Source organism: Panthera onca, chromosome B1, assembly GCF_046562875.1.
Source record: "Panthera onca isolate mPanOnc1 chromosome B1, mPanOnc1 haplotype 2, whole genome shotgun sequence".
Classification (NCBI taxonomy): domain Eukaryota; kingdom Metazoa; phylum Chordata; class Mammalia; order Carnivora; family Felidae; genus Panthera; species Panthera onca.
Genome location: NC_138342.1, coordinates 71659108 through 71679520, shown reverse-complemented (window position 1 = coordinate 71679520; position 20413 = coordinate 71659108). Strand labels below are relative to the sequence as shown.

At 41.0% G+C, this 20413-nt stretch overlaps 1 protein-coding gene across 6 annotated transcripts in view; it reads right to left on the bottom strand.

Moving 5' to 3' along the window:
* The window catches only part of AFF1 (ALF transcription elongation factor 1), a 146049-nt gene that overhangs the window by 9746 nt on the left and 115890 nt on the right, over positions 1-20413 (bottom strand). For 3 of the 6 annotated variants that reach the window (XR_013555213.2, XR_013555214.2, XR_013555212.2), the window contains exons 12-20: positions 17334-17437; positions 16098-16341; positions 15314-15405; positions 15064-15124; positions 11633-11769; positions 10976-11044; positions 10387-10524; positions 8301-8506; positions 997-1085 (exon numbers count right to left, since the gene is read on the bottom strand). Coding sequence is in view for 3 of the 6 variants with exons in the window: in XM_060654671.3 (XP_060510654.1) it covers positions 7158-7279; positions 8301-8506; positions 10387-10524; positions 10976-11044; positions 11633-11769; positions 15064-15124; positions 15314-15405; positions 16098-16341; positions 17334-17437 (1173 nt within the window). In the remaining 3 variants the exon portion in view is untranslated. Of the gene's footprint in view, positions 1-996; positions 1086-1813; positions 7280-8300; positions 8507-10386; positions 10525-10975; positions 11045-11632; positions 11770-15063; positions 15125-15313; positions 15406-16097; positions 16342-17333; positions 17438-20413 lie in introns of those variants that run through there. The other 3 variants (XM_060654671.3, XM_060654670.3, XM_078445937.2) reach the window with 1 other exon arrangement.

Sequence of the window (20413 nt, the reverse complement as noted above, 5' to 3'; positions counted from 1 at the left end):
CAGAGCCCGATGTGGGGCTCAAACCCGTGAACCGCGAGAACATGACCTGAGCCAAAGTTGAACGCTTAACCGACTGAGCCACCCAGGCGCCCCTCCCTTTGCATTTTCTAAACATGATATCTAGAATCGGAAAGGCAATGGATTATCAATGCATGCTAAAATAACTGGATGTTGGAAGATGTTGAAACAGGAAAAAGCCCGTATTTACAACAGCATTCTGGTGGTCATATCTTAACCACTCACTCAAAGTTAGCATCACTGGAGAGTTTAGGTGTCTCCTGATGTAACACCGTGTGAAGTATACCACATACTCTGTAGGGTCTTTTCCAATATAACCAAGAGTCTAAGACTGAATCCAGTTTGCAGGAAATATAGAAGTTAGAGGAATTCCACACTTAGTGGAAACACACAAATGTTTTTAATATATGTTATTCATGAAACTTGACTGAATCCTGGTTTGAAAAATATGCCCTAAGGCCTTTCAGGGACAAATGCTGAAATTTTAACATGAACTGAACTTTAGATGTTTGTGAAAAAGTTTTCTTAGTTGGTAACATGTTACTGACATTGGAAAATGTCCTGGGAAATGCATGCTCAACTTTTTAGGGCTGAAATCTAATTCAGCATAAATATATACATGCACACATATACTAAGGATAATATACTACAATATTAAGTGCTGAATCTGTCCAAACAGTTTGCTTCAGGGATGCTTGTAGAAGCATTCTTTATAATATCCCCTACTTAGAAATAATCTCCATGTCTAACAAGGTTGGTTAAATAAACTGTTGCAACCATGCAACGGACAACCACTACTGATAATCTATAATGGACAAGATAGGACACGGATAGCATTTGTGAAAAAGATGAAAACCAGAGATTTTATGACCCATTTTTCCAGGCTTAGTTCAAATGAGAGCTCTTCCCTAGAGATCCCTTCCCTTCTCTTAATGACTGAAACACTCCCTTTTCCCACACTTGCCATTGCATGCTTACCAGTTCTTGCTGCTTGTCAACTTTACCACAAGCTTGCCGAGGGTGGGTATCTATTCATTAGGACCAATATAAGTAGAGGTCAACCTAACCTAAGGAACAAAAAATGAAAAAGAGGTGGGTAGTGAGGTCTGAGGCTGGAGGGTAGCTGTGGGTAGTGTGGTGCAGCAAGGGGAAGGAATAAATTAAAGGAGCCACCAATTTAAGAGTGTTCATGCCAGGCACTATGCTAAACACTCTCCATATCCTCTTGTACAATCCTCACCATCTTACTAGGTACATACCAAATCAACAAAGTTTATAAATGAAAAAACCCCACAGAGGTTAAACAACTTGCCCAAGGACACATAGCAAACTCAGGGGCCAGAATTCAAATTCGCCAAGTCAGATTTCAGTATCTAGGTTCTTGCTGATTTTCTAAAACCACTGGCGTAAAACATTAGCTCCTTCAGAGTAACAAAGGGAGGACAGACCATATGCCTTTAGATTCCTTTCAATACTAACATTATACAAATCTGTCCATGCAACAAGTTAAAAATAGGCAAATTATGGTCACCATTGCACCGGGCAGTTGAGGTCAGAAAGAAAAGATGCCACAGTGGTGGTATCAAGCTAATTTGTGACTGAAGTTCTTGCAAATAAATCAAAGGGAAGGATGAGCACCCTCTGCCCCCACTTCTGTTCCCATTTTAACAATAAATACATATTGTGAACAACGGCATGTTATTCCACCATGTGAGTCTCGCGCCTTGGCTATATAATGGGAATTATATATGGCAATTTTAGGAATTCGTTTATTCAAGCAAAAGGAAAGCATGAATTCAACCCCAACAATTTCTCTAAATTTTTATTAATTTTTTTTTTTTTACAGCTCGATCCTCTTGTGAAAAGGAAACAATTTGAAGATTAACAAGTCAATTACATGTTTTTGTTTTTTTTTTTTAAACAGCAATTAATCCTCATTACAGAGAACAAACAAAAGATCTGTGGCACAGTTATCTTTGGAAAGATCTTTTGCAAATTTTTCTTCTAAAAAAAGAAAACTATAATTTTCACAGATCACATGTCTCTTTCAAAGGACTATACAAGGCAGCTAAATTTTATTCACAAAAGCCCCAAGTTGCAGTTCCATTGCTGAAGTAGATAAAATACATGGAGTCCCCTTGTGTTGCACATCTTCCCATTGAGAGCATCACTGCTTCCCTATCCTACATACAAAATCACTGTATGGACTAGACAGCTGGCACATTATTCCACAATAACTAAAGAAAAATTCATATTTTAGACCAGTGATCATTTATCAACTGGACAATTTTATTCCTTTTTTAAACAATTTTAATACCAAGATTTGACTTCCTCTAAAGTTATAAGAAAGCAACAAATATATAATATAATATAATATATAATGGTAATAAATAAAAAAAAAGGCAACCCTGCTCAGGTATCATCCAAAACATGATCACATTCAGAAAAAAAAAAAAAAAAAAAAAAAAGATTTGGGACACATGCCTATAAACACACACACACACCAACATGAACAGTGTATACTTGATATCTGAGGGGGGATGTGCAGTAATTTTAACAATACATGTTGATGGCCTGAACAAAAGGCGAAGTTAATACTGCCTGTGTTAAGCATCACTTCAACATCTACTTTTAAGCAAAGCAAGTTCTCTTCCTTAGGTCAGCCACTGCCTGGTCTCACCAGGGCAGCATGGCCACCTTGCTGCCAGTGGTCTTATTCCCTTGTCCTTCCAGGCCAATATAGTACCATCTAGGCTCACGGGGAGCTGTAGGTCTTCTTCCTGCCCTTGTGGGTAGAGAAATATAGGCACTTTTCTGCCCATCACAGTACCTGTTGATATCTGGCGCACAGTGGAACATATTGTGATTTCCCTAGGACGACAGGAAATTCACAGCTCCCTTAAGTAGATGGTGCTTCTCAACTCATCACAAAAACTAAAGAACATGGCCAGTGGTCATCGTTCTTAGTCACCAAGAAACCAACACAACTGGATTGCATACTGGAGGTTTATACGGTAGAAATACCACTTGCAATGTTTGAAGGAAAATCCCCCGACATGTTATTCTGCCAGTCCACCTCCAGCAAACAAAATGACAGAAGATAAAAAAGGCACAGGAAAAAACCTTACATCCATTAATTCTCAATAGAACCAAAAACAATCAAAAGAGGCAACCCACCACAGAAAGGGAACAAAGGAGTAAGTACCGCCATAATCCTGACACTCCTCCTCCATGGCCACTATGCAGAACTCACTTTCCAGGGAGTGAATCTCTGCATTTGTTTCTAAAAGAAGCCCAAATATTCTTGCAAAATTTAAATGTTGGTAATTGATAGTAAAGAGTGTAGTAGATGAAGTGGCAAAGTTTTTCAAAGATTTGTGTAGTGTCTGGGAAAACAAATCCTTAAGAAAAAAGTAGAATCTGTGATAGGAGGTATGGAATCAAGCCTTATTGGATTCATTTACCTTAAGGTATACAAATATGCATCACACTCCATGAAGCAGAAGAGCAAAGGTACACATTAAGACCCACATTAACAGGTCTTAAAGCCGTATCAAAATAAATACAGCATTATCCCCAAATTACCATTACTTCAAAATTATGTTTGGTCAACAAAGGCACAATAAATACATCCAATTCAACCAGCCTCATATTCTTGTGTGTGTGAATGTTTATGTAACACATACAACACACACACACACACATCTCCTTTCATCTATCAGATATAAGAGCTGTTCGTTTTGGAGGACATAATGGTTAATCTTTTTAGTTCTAAAAATTATTGGACAGGAAGCCTAACAAGAGTAATAAGCTCCCAATTCTAACATGAATATTTAAGGTACCAATTAAGGCAAGTTTTCAGCCAGAAAGGGGTCAATTGTTAGCTTCTCAACAGCCTGAGATCTGGAATTAAAGGACATAAATGTGTTCTAATTTGTCTACAGGAAAAGGCTAAATATTTTGGTCAAAACAAATCTATAAAATCAAGGTCCTTTTGGCTTAAAAAATCAGACTCATTCAGTCTCATTCAGTACTGAGTATGTCAGATAAACCATTCTATTGCAGTTCTCTTCTTGATACTATACCTGCTGGACCCCCACTTCCTCACCACAGCCAGCATGTGGTGAGTGTTTTCACATTCTTAACCCAGTGTGATTTGGTAAATTTCAGTGAAGTGTTTTTCATTGTTTAGCAGGGCCCCTAGTCTGGCTAAAATCTCAAGTTCAGTGATTCACATTTTAATTATCTCCAGAAAGGACAGAAACATTCAACATTTTAAAAAGTAAAACAGTGTTCTTCCATTTCTTAGTAAACACACACACACACACACACACACACACACACACACACATACACACACACACAACTGTAGTGCCAAAGGCAAGATTTTCACTTCTTAAGATGTTTTGTATTTGTCTCATTTTATAATCTAGTCCTTTCAACCATCTACCTCAGTACAAAAAATCTGCCTTTGGGAATTTAAGCATGCAGTGAAAAAGTGCAGCGATTTTAAAAATTCTTTAGACTTCTATATACAACTGTAACAGGAAAAAGACCTTATGAACATTAAGGATTCATCAGCCACTATTTTTCATATACTCTATTTTAAAAGTAGCCATTGGGAATCCTCTTTTAGGTACAATGCAGTAAGAATCAGAAATATTCCATGATCAAAATACTACAAATTGATCTCTGCAAATTAATGTTTTTTCAAGGGACAAATAAATTTTTAATATAAAGGTCAGAGTGGGGGCAACGCTACACACAAGGAATAAGGCCACTGAAAAAGCAATCAGGTTTATTTATTTTTTTACAAGTGGCTGAGAAATCGACTTAGAAACGTCTTCAGTCACAGGAGCACTGTCTTTCACCGGAAGACCACACACACCCCCCCACACACACCCACACACTCTTTCTCTCTCTTTTTCTCTCTCTCCAACACAATCTGCATAGATCAGAACCTGTCCTAAAAAACACACACTTCCAAACTGACAGGTGACTTGCATTGGGGAATGGTGGGGTAAAAGGGAGAGGGAAGGCCAAGTGAATAAGGGGAAAAAAGGCATTAAATAATCACATAAAGCTGATTCTGGTGTCTGGTCTCCCACATTTTATGAGATGGACACAATGCCACAACCCACCAGGCAATTACTGTTCATTTAACAAAAAGTTTTGTTAAATGGCCGTGCTTTAGAACATTGATAAAGGAAATCTGTCCATCGAAATCACACATCAAATTCTTACGCTCAGGTATTACTACTGCCGTAATTCTCCGGCTTTAACCTAAACATGAGGTAACAAACCTCTGAACTAGCTACTGGTAACAAAATAGGTTGGATAAGACACTGAGGGAACAGCTTCACACAAACAGTTCATATGTGAAAAATAATCATGACTCCCACCCTCTACACGTCCCTTTAAAGATAGACCAAAACTTACATTCCTCATATGGACCTTCAACCTGTTCATTACTCCCTTCTTCATTAATGATACAAAAATGACAAAACATTCTTGGTAGGAAACAAAATGTAGAGGGGCAGAATGGGGTAAAGGTAGTGAAAAATGAACCAACTACAGAGGTAACACTCACTCCTCAATTTTAGTACATGTGCAAATTCTACTTCTAAAAGAGATATAAAGAATTGGCTTTTAAAAACACTGCACTCAAAATAATGCTTCCAATAACCTTCAAAGTTTTAATTAAAAAAATCTGTGCTTATGGTTATGTGGGAATTTTGATCGTGTTCTTTCATTCTAGGTCATTCCAAATGAACTTGGTTAAATGTCTATAACATGGCACTAACAACACATGGGAAGGCCACAGCTCCTCTTTAATCCAATCAAATCTAGTTGACTGAGAACACTTTGGAGTGAAGGCATGTGGTGACTTTTTTTTTTTTTTTTTTTTTTTTTTTTTAAGTCTAATTAACCACCCAAATCCCCACATCCTCTCAGGGAGTTGATTTACCGTAGACAATCAAGGGCTCAGAAAGTCTACTTTTTGCTATAAATATAAAATAATTTGTAGCAGAAAAATATAGCCTCTCTAAGAAGTAGATTTCATTTTTCTTTGCTGACAAAATTCTGAGTTGGTTAGACAACATGAGTTACCACATAACTGTAGACCACAGATCAGCACCTCAAATTCCAGCTCTACTCAAATAAACATTAAAAAGCACTTTAGCCATCATCTGGTCAGGTATAAATGTTGGTTCCCTTCTTCCCCAAGGTAGAAAATTCATAATATAGTCAATGGTGACTGCCTTTCACGGAAGCGGGGTGGTGGGGATGGCAGCGCCGTGTCCTCCATTGCGCATGCGATCTCAAGATGGCTTCCCGGTGTGCGGTAGCCCCTCCCTCCACGGCTCTGGTGTAGGCGGACTTGCAGCAGTGACTGAGAAATCGGAGCTGGGGTGAACGTGCGGTACTCCAGGCAACAGGAGGGTTGGGGGACGGGGACGGGGACGGGGACGGGGACGGGGACGGGGGACGGGGGGGGGGGGGGGGGGGGGGAGTTGCCTTCAATTTTATAAATTATGACAATACTTGGTATTATCAAAGTGATTGTTCACGGGCAGAAAGTGGGGTACAGTGGAGTCCTTCACAACTTACGCTTTATAGATGACCATTAGAATTTACTAAACAAAACAAGTATTTCCCCCCTAAACTTAAAAGAAAAAAAAAATCATCCACAAAACCCTACACCAAAATTCACTGTTTAAAAAATTTCCTTCTGGGAATGGACTAAGGTGGCTACTGAGATGACATGAACTTGCTCTCAGAGCTGAAACTGCTTCTCCTCATTTCATTTGCAATTTGCATCCTGCTGGTTAAAAAAAGTATGGAAATGTTTCTAGACCACTCATACGCCCACTTAAGTCTACATTGCACTTCTGTCCTTTAGTTAGGAAAGGCAAGATCATCTCTGAGGCCAGCCTCCTCATTCTGCTCCTGCATAACCACCGTGTCCAACCAATGATCACTTAAGTTCTTGAAAGTTTAAGTGGACAAATGTCCTGGCCATCTCACGGTGCTTCTCTTCTTGGTTTGGTGTCCTGATGAGACAAACGTCTGAACTGTTTTTGAGGCTTTCAATGTGCAAAAAAGTTCCCAAGCCATCAAATCAACTTGGGCCTCCGTTAAGGTGTTTTGGTTGCTTGTTTTAGCCGGTGAAAACCCTGTCTTGTATAGTGCACCAGATCCATCAAACTGCTGTTGAGGGCCAAGGCACACACACTTGTGCTGAGCTGAGCAAAAAATTCTGCAAACAAAGCAAAACCAAAACTAAGCAAACACATTTTCATACACAAAAATAATATAGGAAACATAAAGAGTCAAAGTTCCAGCAACTGTATCCCTGCAATATTCTGTACTTCATCATGGCAAAAAAAAATCACAATCTACTCTAACGGCCTGCTAGTTCACACCCCTCTGCTAGACCAGAAAGGTTAAGAACTGAGTTGGTTTTAGAGTTGAATCCATAATGCCTGGCACAGTGGCTGGTGTTGGAGAATACCCTATTTATACTACTGGATCAGCAGATGCATGAATCAGAACAAAACAAAACAATCCCAACATATTAAAAGCATCATTTGTTTGCTAGGAAAGAAAGTTCTAAGAGGCTATGAGAAAATTAAGTGGCTACAGCCAGCTGGCCACCGCCTTCCCTGCAGCCAGGAAAAAATATGTAATGGCATTAATGTGGCATTTACATATACGCATCTCCTTAGTGGTCACTGGCACTGCCACAGAGCGGTCCATCTAACAGCACACCCTATACCGTCTCCTAAATCTTGCATTTCTCCAGGGGCCGTCTTCTCAAAGGAGTCTCAAGAATGTTCACTATGCCGTATTTCTTCTGCTGTCGCTAACCATTTTTCTCAACGCACACTGAAAACAAGCAGGCAACTCCGTATTTAGGTTACACCGCGCCATCTGTTGTGCCCTAAGACGGCCAGGAGCTTTCCTTCTTCACCTGCCTTGTCCCTGTGCTGGAGTTTCAGTTCAGGCTGAAATAACAATGCCAGAACTCCTGAAGGCGCAAGGTGCCGAAACCATTCCTAACTTAATTTTGCTAAGATCGAGCCACAGAAATCTGGCTCCATGCCACCAGAGCTCAAGAAAGAACTGTGACTAGGTGATGGAGCAGAATGGCCAAAATGTGAAAAGAGTAAATACCTACACATTTCCTTTTCTTCGATAAAATGCACATAAAATACAAACCAACAACATCCTTCCCTCCCAAGCCCCCTGCCCCAGGAATTACCAGCAGAGCCATTTACCTTTATTCTTCCTCGTAAGGACCTCAGCCTGTTCCCAAAGATCAAAGGCGGCAAGGACATGGGAAGTGATGGTGACATAAGAAGATGTCATGTTTTGGATGGTGACAGGCATCCCACTGCTCCCTACGCTGCCAGCACTTGACTGGGAACCCATGGAGCTGGCAGAAGAAGGCATTGGGGAAAGAGGGGACGGTGTGCCTGTACTTCTGAAAGGTGAAGAAAAGAACTGGTTAGTCATCTAAACCCACAGATTACGGATTTCTTGTCTCTGGGACCACAGTGCTAGTTACAAAGTTTCCATGTGTATTAGCCAAAATGACAATCACTCCCACCAGATCAGAGATACCCCTTTACCTTCAATATTTGGGGATTTCATAAAATACAACAAAATGCCCCCCCCCGCCCCCAGTAGAGAAATTAACAGGACAGAGGCAAGGTGTCCTCCACAGAATCAGGCAGGCAAATCTGGATTCTGAGTATGCCTACTCCATTTACACAGTCTACCCCTTCAGCCCAGAAGCCCTCCTTTTCCCCACCCTCAATTCCAACTTCTACTAAGACAATGCTTCCCTGTGAAGATGGTCCTAACCTTCTATATATTCATTCTTTCATCCTCCCCATTTACTGAGTAAAACTCCGTACCCGACAGTCTTCTAGACACTAGGGAAACATCATGGCTTCCTTTCGGCCACCACCTGAACGCGTCTCTTTGCATTTACCTATCAATTTATCCATTGCATTTATCACATCCCATTATACCTTTCTGTCTATTCCTTTTCCTTCCTTGAAGGCTGGGACCATTTCTTATCAACCTTTGCATTTCTAGCACTTAGCACAAAGAGTGGGCTCTTGACAAATATCTGCCGAACCAATGACTGGATGAGGACAGGACAGCCTCTGAGGAGACTGAGCAAGAAGTATTATGCGTCAGGGGAGTCACAGTCTTCTCTTTGCTCTCATCTTGCCTGCACACCTGCACATGCAAGTTAATGAGCGCCTTGATGTGCATCAAATACGAAACACAAGGAGAACACTTACACATAAAAAGTAATGGGAAGATGGGCCAGTGGCAGGAGCCTCACAACTGGGTATGTCTGCCCTCGGGGGGTCTGTAGGGACCCGAAGTGTCTCCAAGAGAGCGTGCATTTTGAAAGACTAGAGTGGAATCTCCATGAGGGCAGAGATTCCTGCCTGCTTTGTTTACTGCTATACTCCCTGTACCTAACAACAAGGTTTGGTACAGAGGTGGCTTGCTATATAGTGACTGGACAAACTGAAGTTTTCTCAAATAATGTGTCTGACATCTCAGGGGTGAGGGTCATGAAAATTTTCAGAGATACGAAGTCACTTCTCAATCAGGACTTTTTTTTTTTTTTGAGAGGCCATATGGGAATCTCTTGAGTGCGCTGGAAATGGGGCAACCTTCTAGGTGATACTCTTAAAATAGCAAAACTTACCAGAACTGGGAATTTTTCAAGGAGTATGACCAAATTTTTAAAAATACTAGGCAAGTGCTACAGGGAAGAAAATTCTATCTTTATTTTAAAAACACCTGCACAAAAATTGCTTTGCAATATATTATGGCACAGATGAACAATTTCAGTTCACAAGGTGGGGTGGGGTGTGTGTGTGTGTGTGTGTGTGTGTGTGAATTTAGTTAGAACTTTCTTCATTCTTAATATCACTGTCACTGTCATAGATCCTAGAGGAGGTGGAGGGCATACAGTTCTGGATTGTTCTTGTTTACTGAAACACCAAGACAACACGCTATCTAGAGGGAGAAAAGACTGGCTCTGACTGGCTCTGCCTCTGTTTTGTTGTCAGGCAAATCTAAAGACCCTATGTTCTCTGTAATTATCTTTTTATATTACTTAATATTATATTAATTACTTAATAAGCCAACACGTTGACTTATAACTATTCCTTAAAAAGGTAGAAATATGATAATAATTTAAGTTTAAGGAGAGTAGCACACAGATGTACACAATCTTTGCAAAGCCAAAGTCATACAGATGGTTGCAAAAGCAAGAAGTAATTAAAGAAATAACTCAATTTTGAAAATTATTTAAATTAGACTCTTCATTACCTTGCAACGCATGGAGATGGTGCCTGGGCAACTTTGAAAAAACTGCTGAAGTGTTCATTAAGAGCACGAGAATACTTTATTGCTATATCTTTTTTACAACGAAACATCGCCATGTTCAAAATGGATTGGCAACGCATGCTGTGGACATACACAGAAGTTTAAGTGAAGCATTACTACTTTACAGACACGAGTATCACCACTACAGAAAGCCATCTAACTAATCTCTTATAGCCTAAAGAACACACTGGGTTTTCCTCCTCTACACTAGGAAGAGTATCTTAACAATCTTACTACACTATTCACACTATCAGCAAAAGTAAATATTGGTGGAAAAACACAAATATACAAGAACATAATTGAAGTTACAAGACCAAACCATCTACTGAGTCATCAGTAACATGGCACTAGATGCCTTTCATAAAAAGTAACTATCACTAGGTTTAACCCCTTGACCACACCTCCTACTACTATCTGATTTTGTTCCACCTTTCATTATCATTTCCATGTTAAGAAAGCAAATTTTAAAATCTTTTTTGTAACAGCAAAAGAGGCAAAAGCAAATGCTATTTAGACAAAAAAAAGTACACACCATAAAACAGCAAGTATTTTCTCTTGTGGAGCTGAGGCATCTGAGAAGGATTTTAATGACATTATAAATCTATAGGAAAACATAAAAACACATCAGGTTAAACAAAAGCAGTTAGAAAATCCCAGGCACAAAGACATTTTACTATGTCTGTCTTAGCTTTCTGCTGATTCTCCTGAAGATGTGAAGACATGAAAACCGCGCAGAAAAAACCCCAAGGCTTTAGAGCAGTAATTCAAGCCATTCAGAAAAGCAGGCGAGCGCATGTCTCTTCTCTGGCCTGTCTACCTGCTGGAAACCACGTAGACTTGCGACTTGCGTCCTCACTGAGTCCCCTGCCGAAATGCAGTCGATAAGGAAGGGAGCTTACAGTGAGCTGATAAGAAAGCCAAACTGGAAAAACCAGCCTCTCCCTGAAAGGACTGGCATTTCACAGTGAACCTGGCAAAATGAGAGCGCCAGACTCAGTCACTCTGCTCTAGCGCATCATCTAGAAGTGCTACACCCTTAGTTTGGGCTCCAAGAAGAGGTCCTGGATCAGTTACTTTTTTAAGGCTCCCCTTTATTAAGTTGTCTTCATACTAAGTTCAAATGGATTAAAGCAATAAAGGAGAGGAAAGAGAAGTACTTAGGGAGATGGCAGAATGACTGGGCACTTACTTAATGAGGTCTACGGTTTCTGAGTACACCGAGTAAGCCGACTGGGACGCCGGGCTCTCTGACTCCATGGCGATCCCACACTCGATAAAGGACAAGGCGGCCTCCAAGTACTTAAAAGCCTTCCCAACCTTGTCTGTCTGCAGGAGGAGAACATGGTCGTTGTTAGACTTTTGTTTAGTTTCTCAAACACATTCTTTAACCTTCATTTCCCTCCAACTGTCTTAGTTTACTTACGGCCAGGGAAAAGCGTGAACTCAAAATGATAACCAAAAAGCCTGCTGGCTCTGACCCGCTGAAAACTTTCTTTTAGCAAAAATTTGGTAGGAAGAAGAAAATAATGTTGTTAAGACTGTTCTCTCAAAATCTTAAACTACATATTCAAACCAAGGCAGTAAGTCCCCTTGCTGTTAGTGTGCAATTACTCATTACATAATTTTCTTGGGAAATAGATTTTTCTACACATCTAGACTGATGCAGACATAAATATCTTTGTTATGTGTTGAAGTTTATCTTATAAGCAGTAGAAAACATTACGGTTTATGAGCATCTTAGATATTATGTCTAATAATAATCGTTTTATGTATTTTACAGCCAAACAGATTATCCCATCTTCTCTGGAAGTCAGGGTTCAGTGCACAAGGCTATCCCCTAGGCTAGCAGGGATAAACTTGCAGAGTCCCTTAAAGGGCAAGCAGAAATCTATGAATGAAATCAGATACCGGTGGTCACCCAAACCTGAAGGCATACTGTGTCACTTAATGCCCCCTCACTGGAGCGAAGCCAGCTCCTCTGAGGCTGTGATAAGCACAGCCTTTTCTCTACACTTGGCATCTGCACCACATGTCATAAGAGCAACTGATTAACATGACATTTCCAAGTTTGTAGCTGCTGCCAAGGCTTTCGATCTGATACGTTCAAAAAGAAGTAATAACAGCGAAGATGCAAGTGGAGTGGAAGGAGATGGTGACATATCAGCAAAGAAAGATAGTGTGGGGCTACTAAGTTTTTAAAATAACTTGGTTCTGGGGCGCCTCTGTGGCTCAGTCGGTTGAGTGTCTGACTTTAGCTCAGGTCATGATATCACAGTTCATGGGTTTGAGGCCCACATCGGGCTCTGTGCTGACAGCCTGGAGCCTGCTTCAAATTCTGTGTCTCCCTGTCTGTCTCTGTTCCTCCCCGGCTTGTGCTGTCTCTCTCTCTCTCTCTCAAAAGTAAATAAACGTTAAAGAAGTTTGTTTTGTTTTTTTTTTTTTTTTTTATAACTTGGTTCTAAAATACTTTTTCTAGAGCAGGTAGGCTCAGAGAATTAGCGACAGAAAGAATAAAGATCAAAGTGGCAAGCTCCAGTGAATCAGCAGTAGAGGCTTAATGGTTTGCTTCATTGGTAAGAATTTAACTCCTGAAATTTATTTATTCAATGCCAACTCCTTCACGGAATTTCCAAGATTTATACTGGCCTTAGCCTATACACAAAAGAAACTATAGCAAAACAAGATGCCTCTTAGAGGTAACTATTTTCTAAGGCCATTAACGCAAATATTCCTGTGCCGGCTCCTGTGGAGCTCCGGAGACAGTGTTCCAGCAGTAGTATTCACACTTCCCTACTCAACAGTGACTCCAATGTGGAGATAAAATACACCCCTCTATATTCAGTTGTGAGCTTAACTCCTTGGAATCCAAAATGGACCTAGTTGAGACCTTGTGCCATTAAAATATTACAAAAAAAAAAATTACAAAGAGGCTGGTCATTCAGGTTTTTGTCCAAACCGGCATATTTTCACAGCAAAATGAGCTGTTATTTATTAAAATGAGATTCAACAGGTATAAATCAGGACTATCCTGGGCAACCGGGGATATAAGGACAGCTTAGGTAGGGAGAAAGAAGATGTGCAACTGTATAAATAAAAAGCAAAAGAAAAACAAAGTTCCCTGTACTACTGTTTGAATAATGAAGGGATCTAGTAATGAAGGGACGCTGAAAGCATCCACTGCCAAGACAAATTTTAGATAACCGGCTGACAAAGTGCTGAATATTTGCTCTTTTACAAAACGCAAAAGGTTCTGACAGTTCTGGCACCAACTTTGGAGAGCTAGAAGGCAGACACTGGAAGAACACTGTCATTTGGTACAGAGTCGGACATCTTAATCTGACTCAGGCCATCCTAGTGACAGGGCAGCTTTGGAGATAGGTCTACAGAGGCTTGTCTCTGATCCCCTTACAGCACCCAGCATAGTAAGGACTTGATAAACATACTGCCCTGGTGAACGGGGCTGATAAAAGGGTCTCAGTCCAGCCCTCCCTAGGCAGTCAGTCTAAGCAGAGATGTCTAGGTTGGGGTTGAAGAGCACCAGGCCAGGATCTCAGTGGCCACCACGGTCTGGTCCGACTGCGATCCCCAAGGGCTTCTGGAATGTGTGGGTCGGTTTGTATGTGGGAGAACAGAGGCAACCCCTGTTCTTCCCATGTGGTACAAGGTTCAATATATGGTATTGGCAGGGGTTTAGGTCTGGGGAATACGTTAAACAAAAGGTCCAGAGTCTCAGATGTTTCAACATAACAAAGGGCAAACATTATCTAATTATACTACAGCAGAAATGTAAAAGCACATTTAATTGCACATGCACAAAGCATCACTTTCCAGAAGTCCCAACAGCCACTGGGTAAAGAGAGCTCTTCTTTTAATTTGTTTAATGTTTTTTTTATTTTGAGACAGAAAGACACAGAGCATGAGTAGGGCAGGGGCAGACAGAGAGGGAGACACAGAATCTGAAGCAGGCTCCAGGCTCTGAGCTGTCAGCACAGAGCCCGACACAGGACTCGAACTCATGAACCATGAGATCATGACCCGAGCCGAAGTCATACACTTAACCAACTGAGCCACCCAGGCGCCCCAAGACAGCTCATTTTTAAAAAGCATATTTACCAACAGTATAATCATTACCTTCATCTTAAAATTTTACCTAACAGCCTTTGGTCTGCATTCCCACGGGTTACTATCTCAAAGGTTTTAATTTTGGAGGCAAACAGACTATCTCACCTTTTGAAATGTTTCAGGCTGAACATAAATTCATAGACTTTCAATAGCAGAACTTGTCTTTCACATCCAAAGAATTCATTCAGTGGCACAAGGAAGCACTCATGCATTAAATCAAACACTACCAGGTGGATTTAACTTCCATTCGTTTAGATATAAAACTTGTCACTAGGTACACTGTATATTTGCCCATGCTCAGACCGAGTCAGAGAAAATAATTTCACTAAGAATCCCTTACCCCTTGTTCCTTAAGACCCTGTTGATCCCACTTACACTGTGGCCAATGTTCGCCCTGCCCCCACCATCCCCGTCCCACCCCCGCTGTTCAGTGAGATGGCAAACTACAGATAACTTATCAGAACACATTCTACCAAAGGGAAGAAGAGCCAAACTGACCATTAACTCTGCTCTTTGCTTCAACTTTTTGGCCTCCTTCATGTGAAAATCTGCTTGTTGTCTGAAAGAGAAGCAAAGACCAGGGGTGGGTCACAGGAACCTAGAAATTACTACTGGGGGCAAGAGGACTTAAGACTAAGAGGGTAGAAAGCAATGGGAGGAGACAGAGGGCAGAGGAGGGAGTCAGCAGAGAAGGGGCAGAGGGAAAGTAAAAAAAAAAAGCAGGAGCGGTGAGCATCCAGGGTCTTACCTGTCAAGCTTCACTGGAGGCTTCCCTGGTTTAGAATTACCATTTGGCAAAGAAGGCACTAGAAAAGGATTTGCAGTATCTCCAGAAGATCCCTTTAAAAAAAATCATCATACAGATCACACTCCAACAGTTAAAACCATTGACCTAAAGGTACCACCCCTCTAAATTAGACCAAAATAGTAGTTCAAAAAAGATGAAATCAAGCACTGCACAGTTTAGCTTGGTTTAGCATTTTCCCGGCTAGATTCGACTGACACTGTAGGTTCTGATTATATTGAGAACTAAAAAGACAAGAATGTCCAGAAGAGATATTCAACAAAGCTAAACATAACATTTTCTCTTAGTCAATACACACACATGTGCGCGCGCGCGCACACACACACACACACACACACACACAGGTTAGTGGGAAGAGAAGAACTGTATTTGACTTGTATTTGAAAAGTGGCTAATTCTGTCCCATTATAACCAATAGTGAAAGTATTTGACATCAAACTTCCAAACCGAGAACTAACCAGAGTAACCAATTTTTATTGCAAATCACCTGAGAGAAAATTAACACAAAAACTGATTCTGATTTTTCAACCTCTGAGTCACTTTAAGATGAATAGACTGACATCTAAACTTACATGGAATATTAACCATCTTTTTACTCTCCCTCTAAAAAGTAGAACTTTAAACACAAATAACTCACTGCAATACCACCACTGGGAACTTCTCTTACTGGGAATTTAAAGATGTATCGATGGACTCCGTTCCCTATGTCCCAGCAACCCTTGCTTACTTTGTGCTCTGTACAGCTTCCAGATCCCTTCCCCTCCACTCTTCTGTGCTTCGGAGCAGAGGAGTCTTTGTGGCTGCCCTTGCTACTACTGGCACTTTGGGGAGGGTCCTGGTCCGCTTCCCGCTTTGGCCTCTTTTGTGCAGGCTTGGCTGGCTTCTGGGAGGATGAGGACGAGGACAAGGAGGACACAAGTTGGGGGGAAAGCATTTCCTTCTTTGAGGGCTCAGAGGAGGGCCTGGGTGTTCTGGAAAGAAACATCACTCAAAATTGAGTTAAGGAAGAACACAAACCACATAACTTAGTTTTAGTTGTAAGATAAATGGCTGCTGACACCAAAAATTAAGAAATCAGACCATGAAATCCATTCTTGTAGAAAGGCCAAATTTCAGAGACTTTTGGTACCTTTGAAAGATCTAGTTCTATCTATGAACAATGGATTAAGTGGTGGAATTTGTCACTAAGCTTGCAGAGTCTGCCAGAGATCCTAACCTCCCCTAACCCAGTTAGTCTTATTAGCTACTCCCCAACCTGTATTTTTCTCTGACAAGTGGGCAAGCCCAGCTGCCACCTTCACCCTCCCTCCCTGACTCCCTCTCAAATCTCTGCTGGCTCCCAGCCAGTGACACTATAAACTTTCTTTTGCCTGTTGGGAGTCCTGTTGGGAAGCGATTTCTTCACTTAACCAGAGAGTGAATAACAATTACTTTCTATATTCATACCTTCTTGGAACTACTCCCCTTCCCTTTGGCCCTCTCTCTCCAAAGCAAGAGACATAGTGAGCAGGCATGTACATTCCTAGTAATTGCTTCAAGAAAGAGCGCTGAACCGAGGCTCTCAGAGTTCAAGTGCTGGTTCCATCTCTCAAGAATTCTGTGACTACGGACAAGTCACCTTCTCTCTCTGTGCCTTGGTTTCCAATTCTGAAGAGTAGGGTAATAGCAGCACCTTTCTAGTTTTTATTTAAAATGCTTTTAGAAAGAAGTTGTTTCCAGAAGTTCTGGAGATTTTCCACTGTTAAAATGCCTTTGATAAACCCAAGTTTGCTGCTCAGTGAATTGCTAATTCCTAAAAGGTCCTTTTCCATGGACAAAAGCAACATCAAACCAACCTATCTGCACATCTGAGCTGGACGTGTGTGTTAATCCACTCCTACGGCAAGAGAGAAATGTTTTTGCCCAGTCAAGACCCAGGAAGACTCGATCACCTTTCAAGGCTGTTGTTAATCTCTATACTCACTTTATTTTAGAAGAATCTTTGTGGGAAGATGAACATGATGGCTGTGCCTTGGTTTCTTTCTCCAGTCTGGCTTTCTTGCTATCATGGTCTTTCTCTGTGTCACCCTATGAGTGCAGCATAACAAAGTACACAGTTATAAACACAGTCATGCAGACAAAACAGAAAAGACTACACGGCAAAGTAACGACAGTAATTAGACTTTCGGCGACATCTATACCACACAGCAGACTTACAGGTACCTACACCATGTGTGTGTCGGGGGGGGGGGGGTGGAGGGAAACAGACAATCTAGATTTGATGAGGTTTGTACTGAGACAGATTTCTGCCTGAGGAAGGAGTATTCTTCCCACCTAGGAAAGGGAGGATGTCTAAGTAATAGCTGACAAGAGTGATGGTCTTCAACAAATTACTGAAGTTTTTTAAACATAAAAGAATCAATAAAACACGCATATTCGCAGCAATAAAAGATGATTTTATGAATGAGGGTATCTCCCTTTCTTTCACAAGAACCATCCACTTGACGCCTATTAATTTTTTTCTCTTATTACTTTTAATTTTTTAATGTTTATTTTTGAGAGAGAGAGAGAGAGAGAGAGAGAGAGAGAGAGAGAGAGAGAACACACACGCGAGCAGGGGAGGGGCAGAGAGAGGGTCCAAAGCTGGCTCTGCGCTGACAGCAGTGAGCCCAATGAGGGGCTCGAACTCACGAACCATGAGATCATGACCTGAGCTAAAGTTGGATGCTCAACCGACTGAGCCACCCAGACATCTCCCTTTTTTAAAGACTGTTTTTATATTTCTCTTTTTTAATGTTTTTATTTATTTTTGAGACAGAGAGAGAGCATGAGCAGGGCAGAGAGAGAGGGAGACACAGAATCTGAAGCAGGCTCCAGGCTCTGAGCTGTCAGCACAGAGCCCGACACGGGGCTCGAACTCACGGACTGTGAGATCATGACCTGAGCCGAAGTCAGACGCTCAACCGACTAAGCCACCCAGGCGCCCCTATATTTCTCTACATAGATATGGGGACACATGTTTTTATTTTTCAAAAAATTTGAAAAAACTGAAGGATAAGTATAATTTGAGAGAAGAGTGATGAGCAAAACAGATATTTAATTCTACAGAGACGCACGTAATCGCAAAAACACGTTTACACCAACTAAAGTACAAGATAAACTATATGTAATCGCTAAGAGAGCAAAGAATTCTTTATGGCAAAGTCTTTCTTCATTTGTCAACATGCAGACCAAGTTCACAGCAAGTCTAACACAGACCGAGTGACTTCGCAATGGCTTCCTTCCCACTGGTCTGGACTCACATGACCGCTCTGTGGGAAGAACAGTAAGCAGCAGTGAAGTGACAGGTGGGAGGTCCTTCTTAATTCTGATACACATTTAGAACCAAACTCCTCCCACTGTCAGTTCACCAAGAGAAATCTGGGACACGGCCAGTGAAACTAGGACAATCCCGAAAAAACCTAAGATCCTCTCTCAAAGCCTTAAAGGAAAAAAACATTCTTCATATTAACTGATTGTGGGAGGCCCTGGTTTTCACCACAGTCTCTCCTTCATTCCCTGAATTTCTCCAAGAAAAATGAATAAATTAAGAGGTGTAGGCTCAAGCTCTGCCCCGACCCTAACAGCCTGACCCTGATCAAAAGATGGGGAAAGAGGAAAAACATACCCTTCCTCCTCCAGACATTCTGCAAACAAATGTGCCTAAGTGTATACATGCATTCAGCCCTTCCTATCTCCTTTGGAAAAACAGTTTTATTTCCTGTTCCAAAATTGACCAAAGGGGCTTAGAAAAGGTAACAGGTTTTTAATCTCTTGGTGTATGTACAAGTGAGATTATTAAAAAGGGTAAATATGGATATAGAAGAGAACTTAAATCCAAGGGAAAGCCTTTACCTTCCTGGAGGCTGATTCTGTGGGACCTGCACACTCTGGACAGCCCCCAGACAGCATCTAGAAAGAACCTGGACATGGGTAGTCCAAAGTGATTAACTTCAAAGACAGTGCAAAAATGAGAAATGTAATTATTTTTATATTGACTAAACAATGAAGTAGTGATGTTTTGGACATACTGGATTAAATAAAAATTTTTAAATTATTTTCACTGTGGGGGCACCTGGGTGGCTCTGTCAGTTAAGCATCTGAATCTTGGTTTTGGCTCAGGTCTTGATCTCACAGTTTGTGAGATTGAGCCCCATGTCAGGCCCTGTGCTAAAAACAAGGAGCTTGCGTGGGGTTCTCTTTCTCTCTGATCCCCTACCCCTGCATGATACCTTTCTCAAAAACAGATATACAGGTTGTTTTTTTTTTTTTTTTTTAACTATTTTCACTGTTTTTTTTTTTTTTTGGTGCTACATATATTATGTACATATATATATGTGTATGTGTGTGTGTATATATATGTATATATATATATATATATTTTTTATTAGAGAGAAAGAGAGCAGGGAAGAGGAGCAGAAAGAGAGAGAGAGAGAGAGAGAGAGAGATGGAGAGAACCTTAAGCACACTCCATATTCAGCATGGAGCCTGATGTGGGGCTTGATCCCATGACCCTGGGATCATGACCTGAGCTAAAAATCGAGAGTTGGACACTCAAAGGACTGAGTCACCTGGGTGAGGCTTTTTATATTTTTAATGTGGCTACTAGAACATTTTAAATTACATATGTGGTTTACATTGTATTTCTAGTGGACAGTGCTGTGCTACAGTTCTCAAGAGCCAATCTGCAAACTGGGCTCTGAACTTCCAATTAGCTAATGCAAAGAAGGAATAATAAAATGTACAGGCTAAATAAGATAAAAAAACAAACCAGCTGCTCAAAAATATAACTATTTATTACAGAATATTGGAGAAAAAGTATCTCGGGGGACCTAGTAAGGAGATAACGTGATGTAAATGAATAGCTACATCTAAAAGGCACAGCCGTTTCTCCTGTGACATTAAACACAGGCCAGCAGCAGAATTCAGGAGCACAATTCAGAAGAAATGAAAGGCACTGGCACATGCCAGGAGAAGCCTCCTGGGATTCTGCCCAGCACATGGATCCCCATTCAACAATTCATA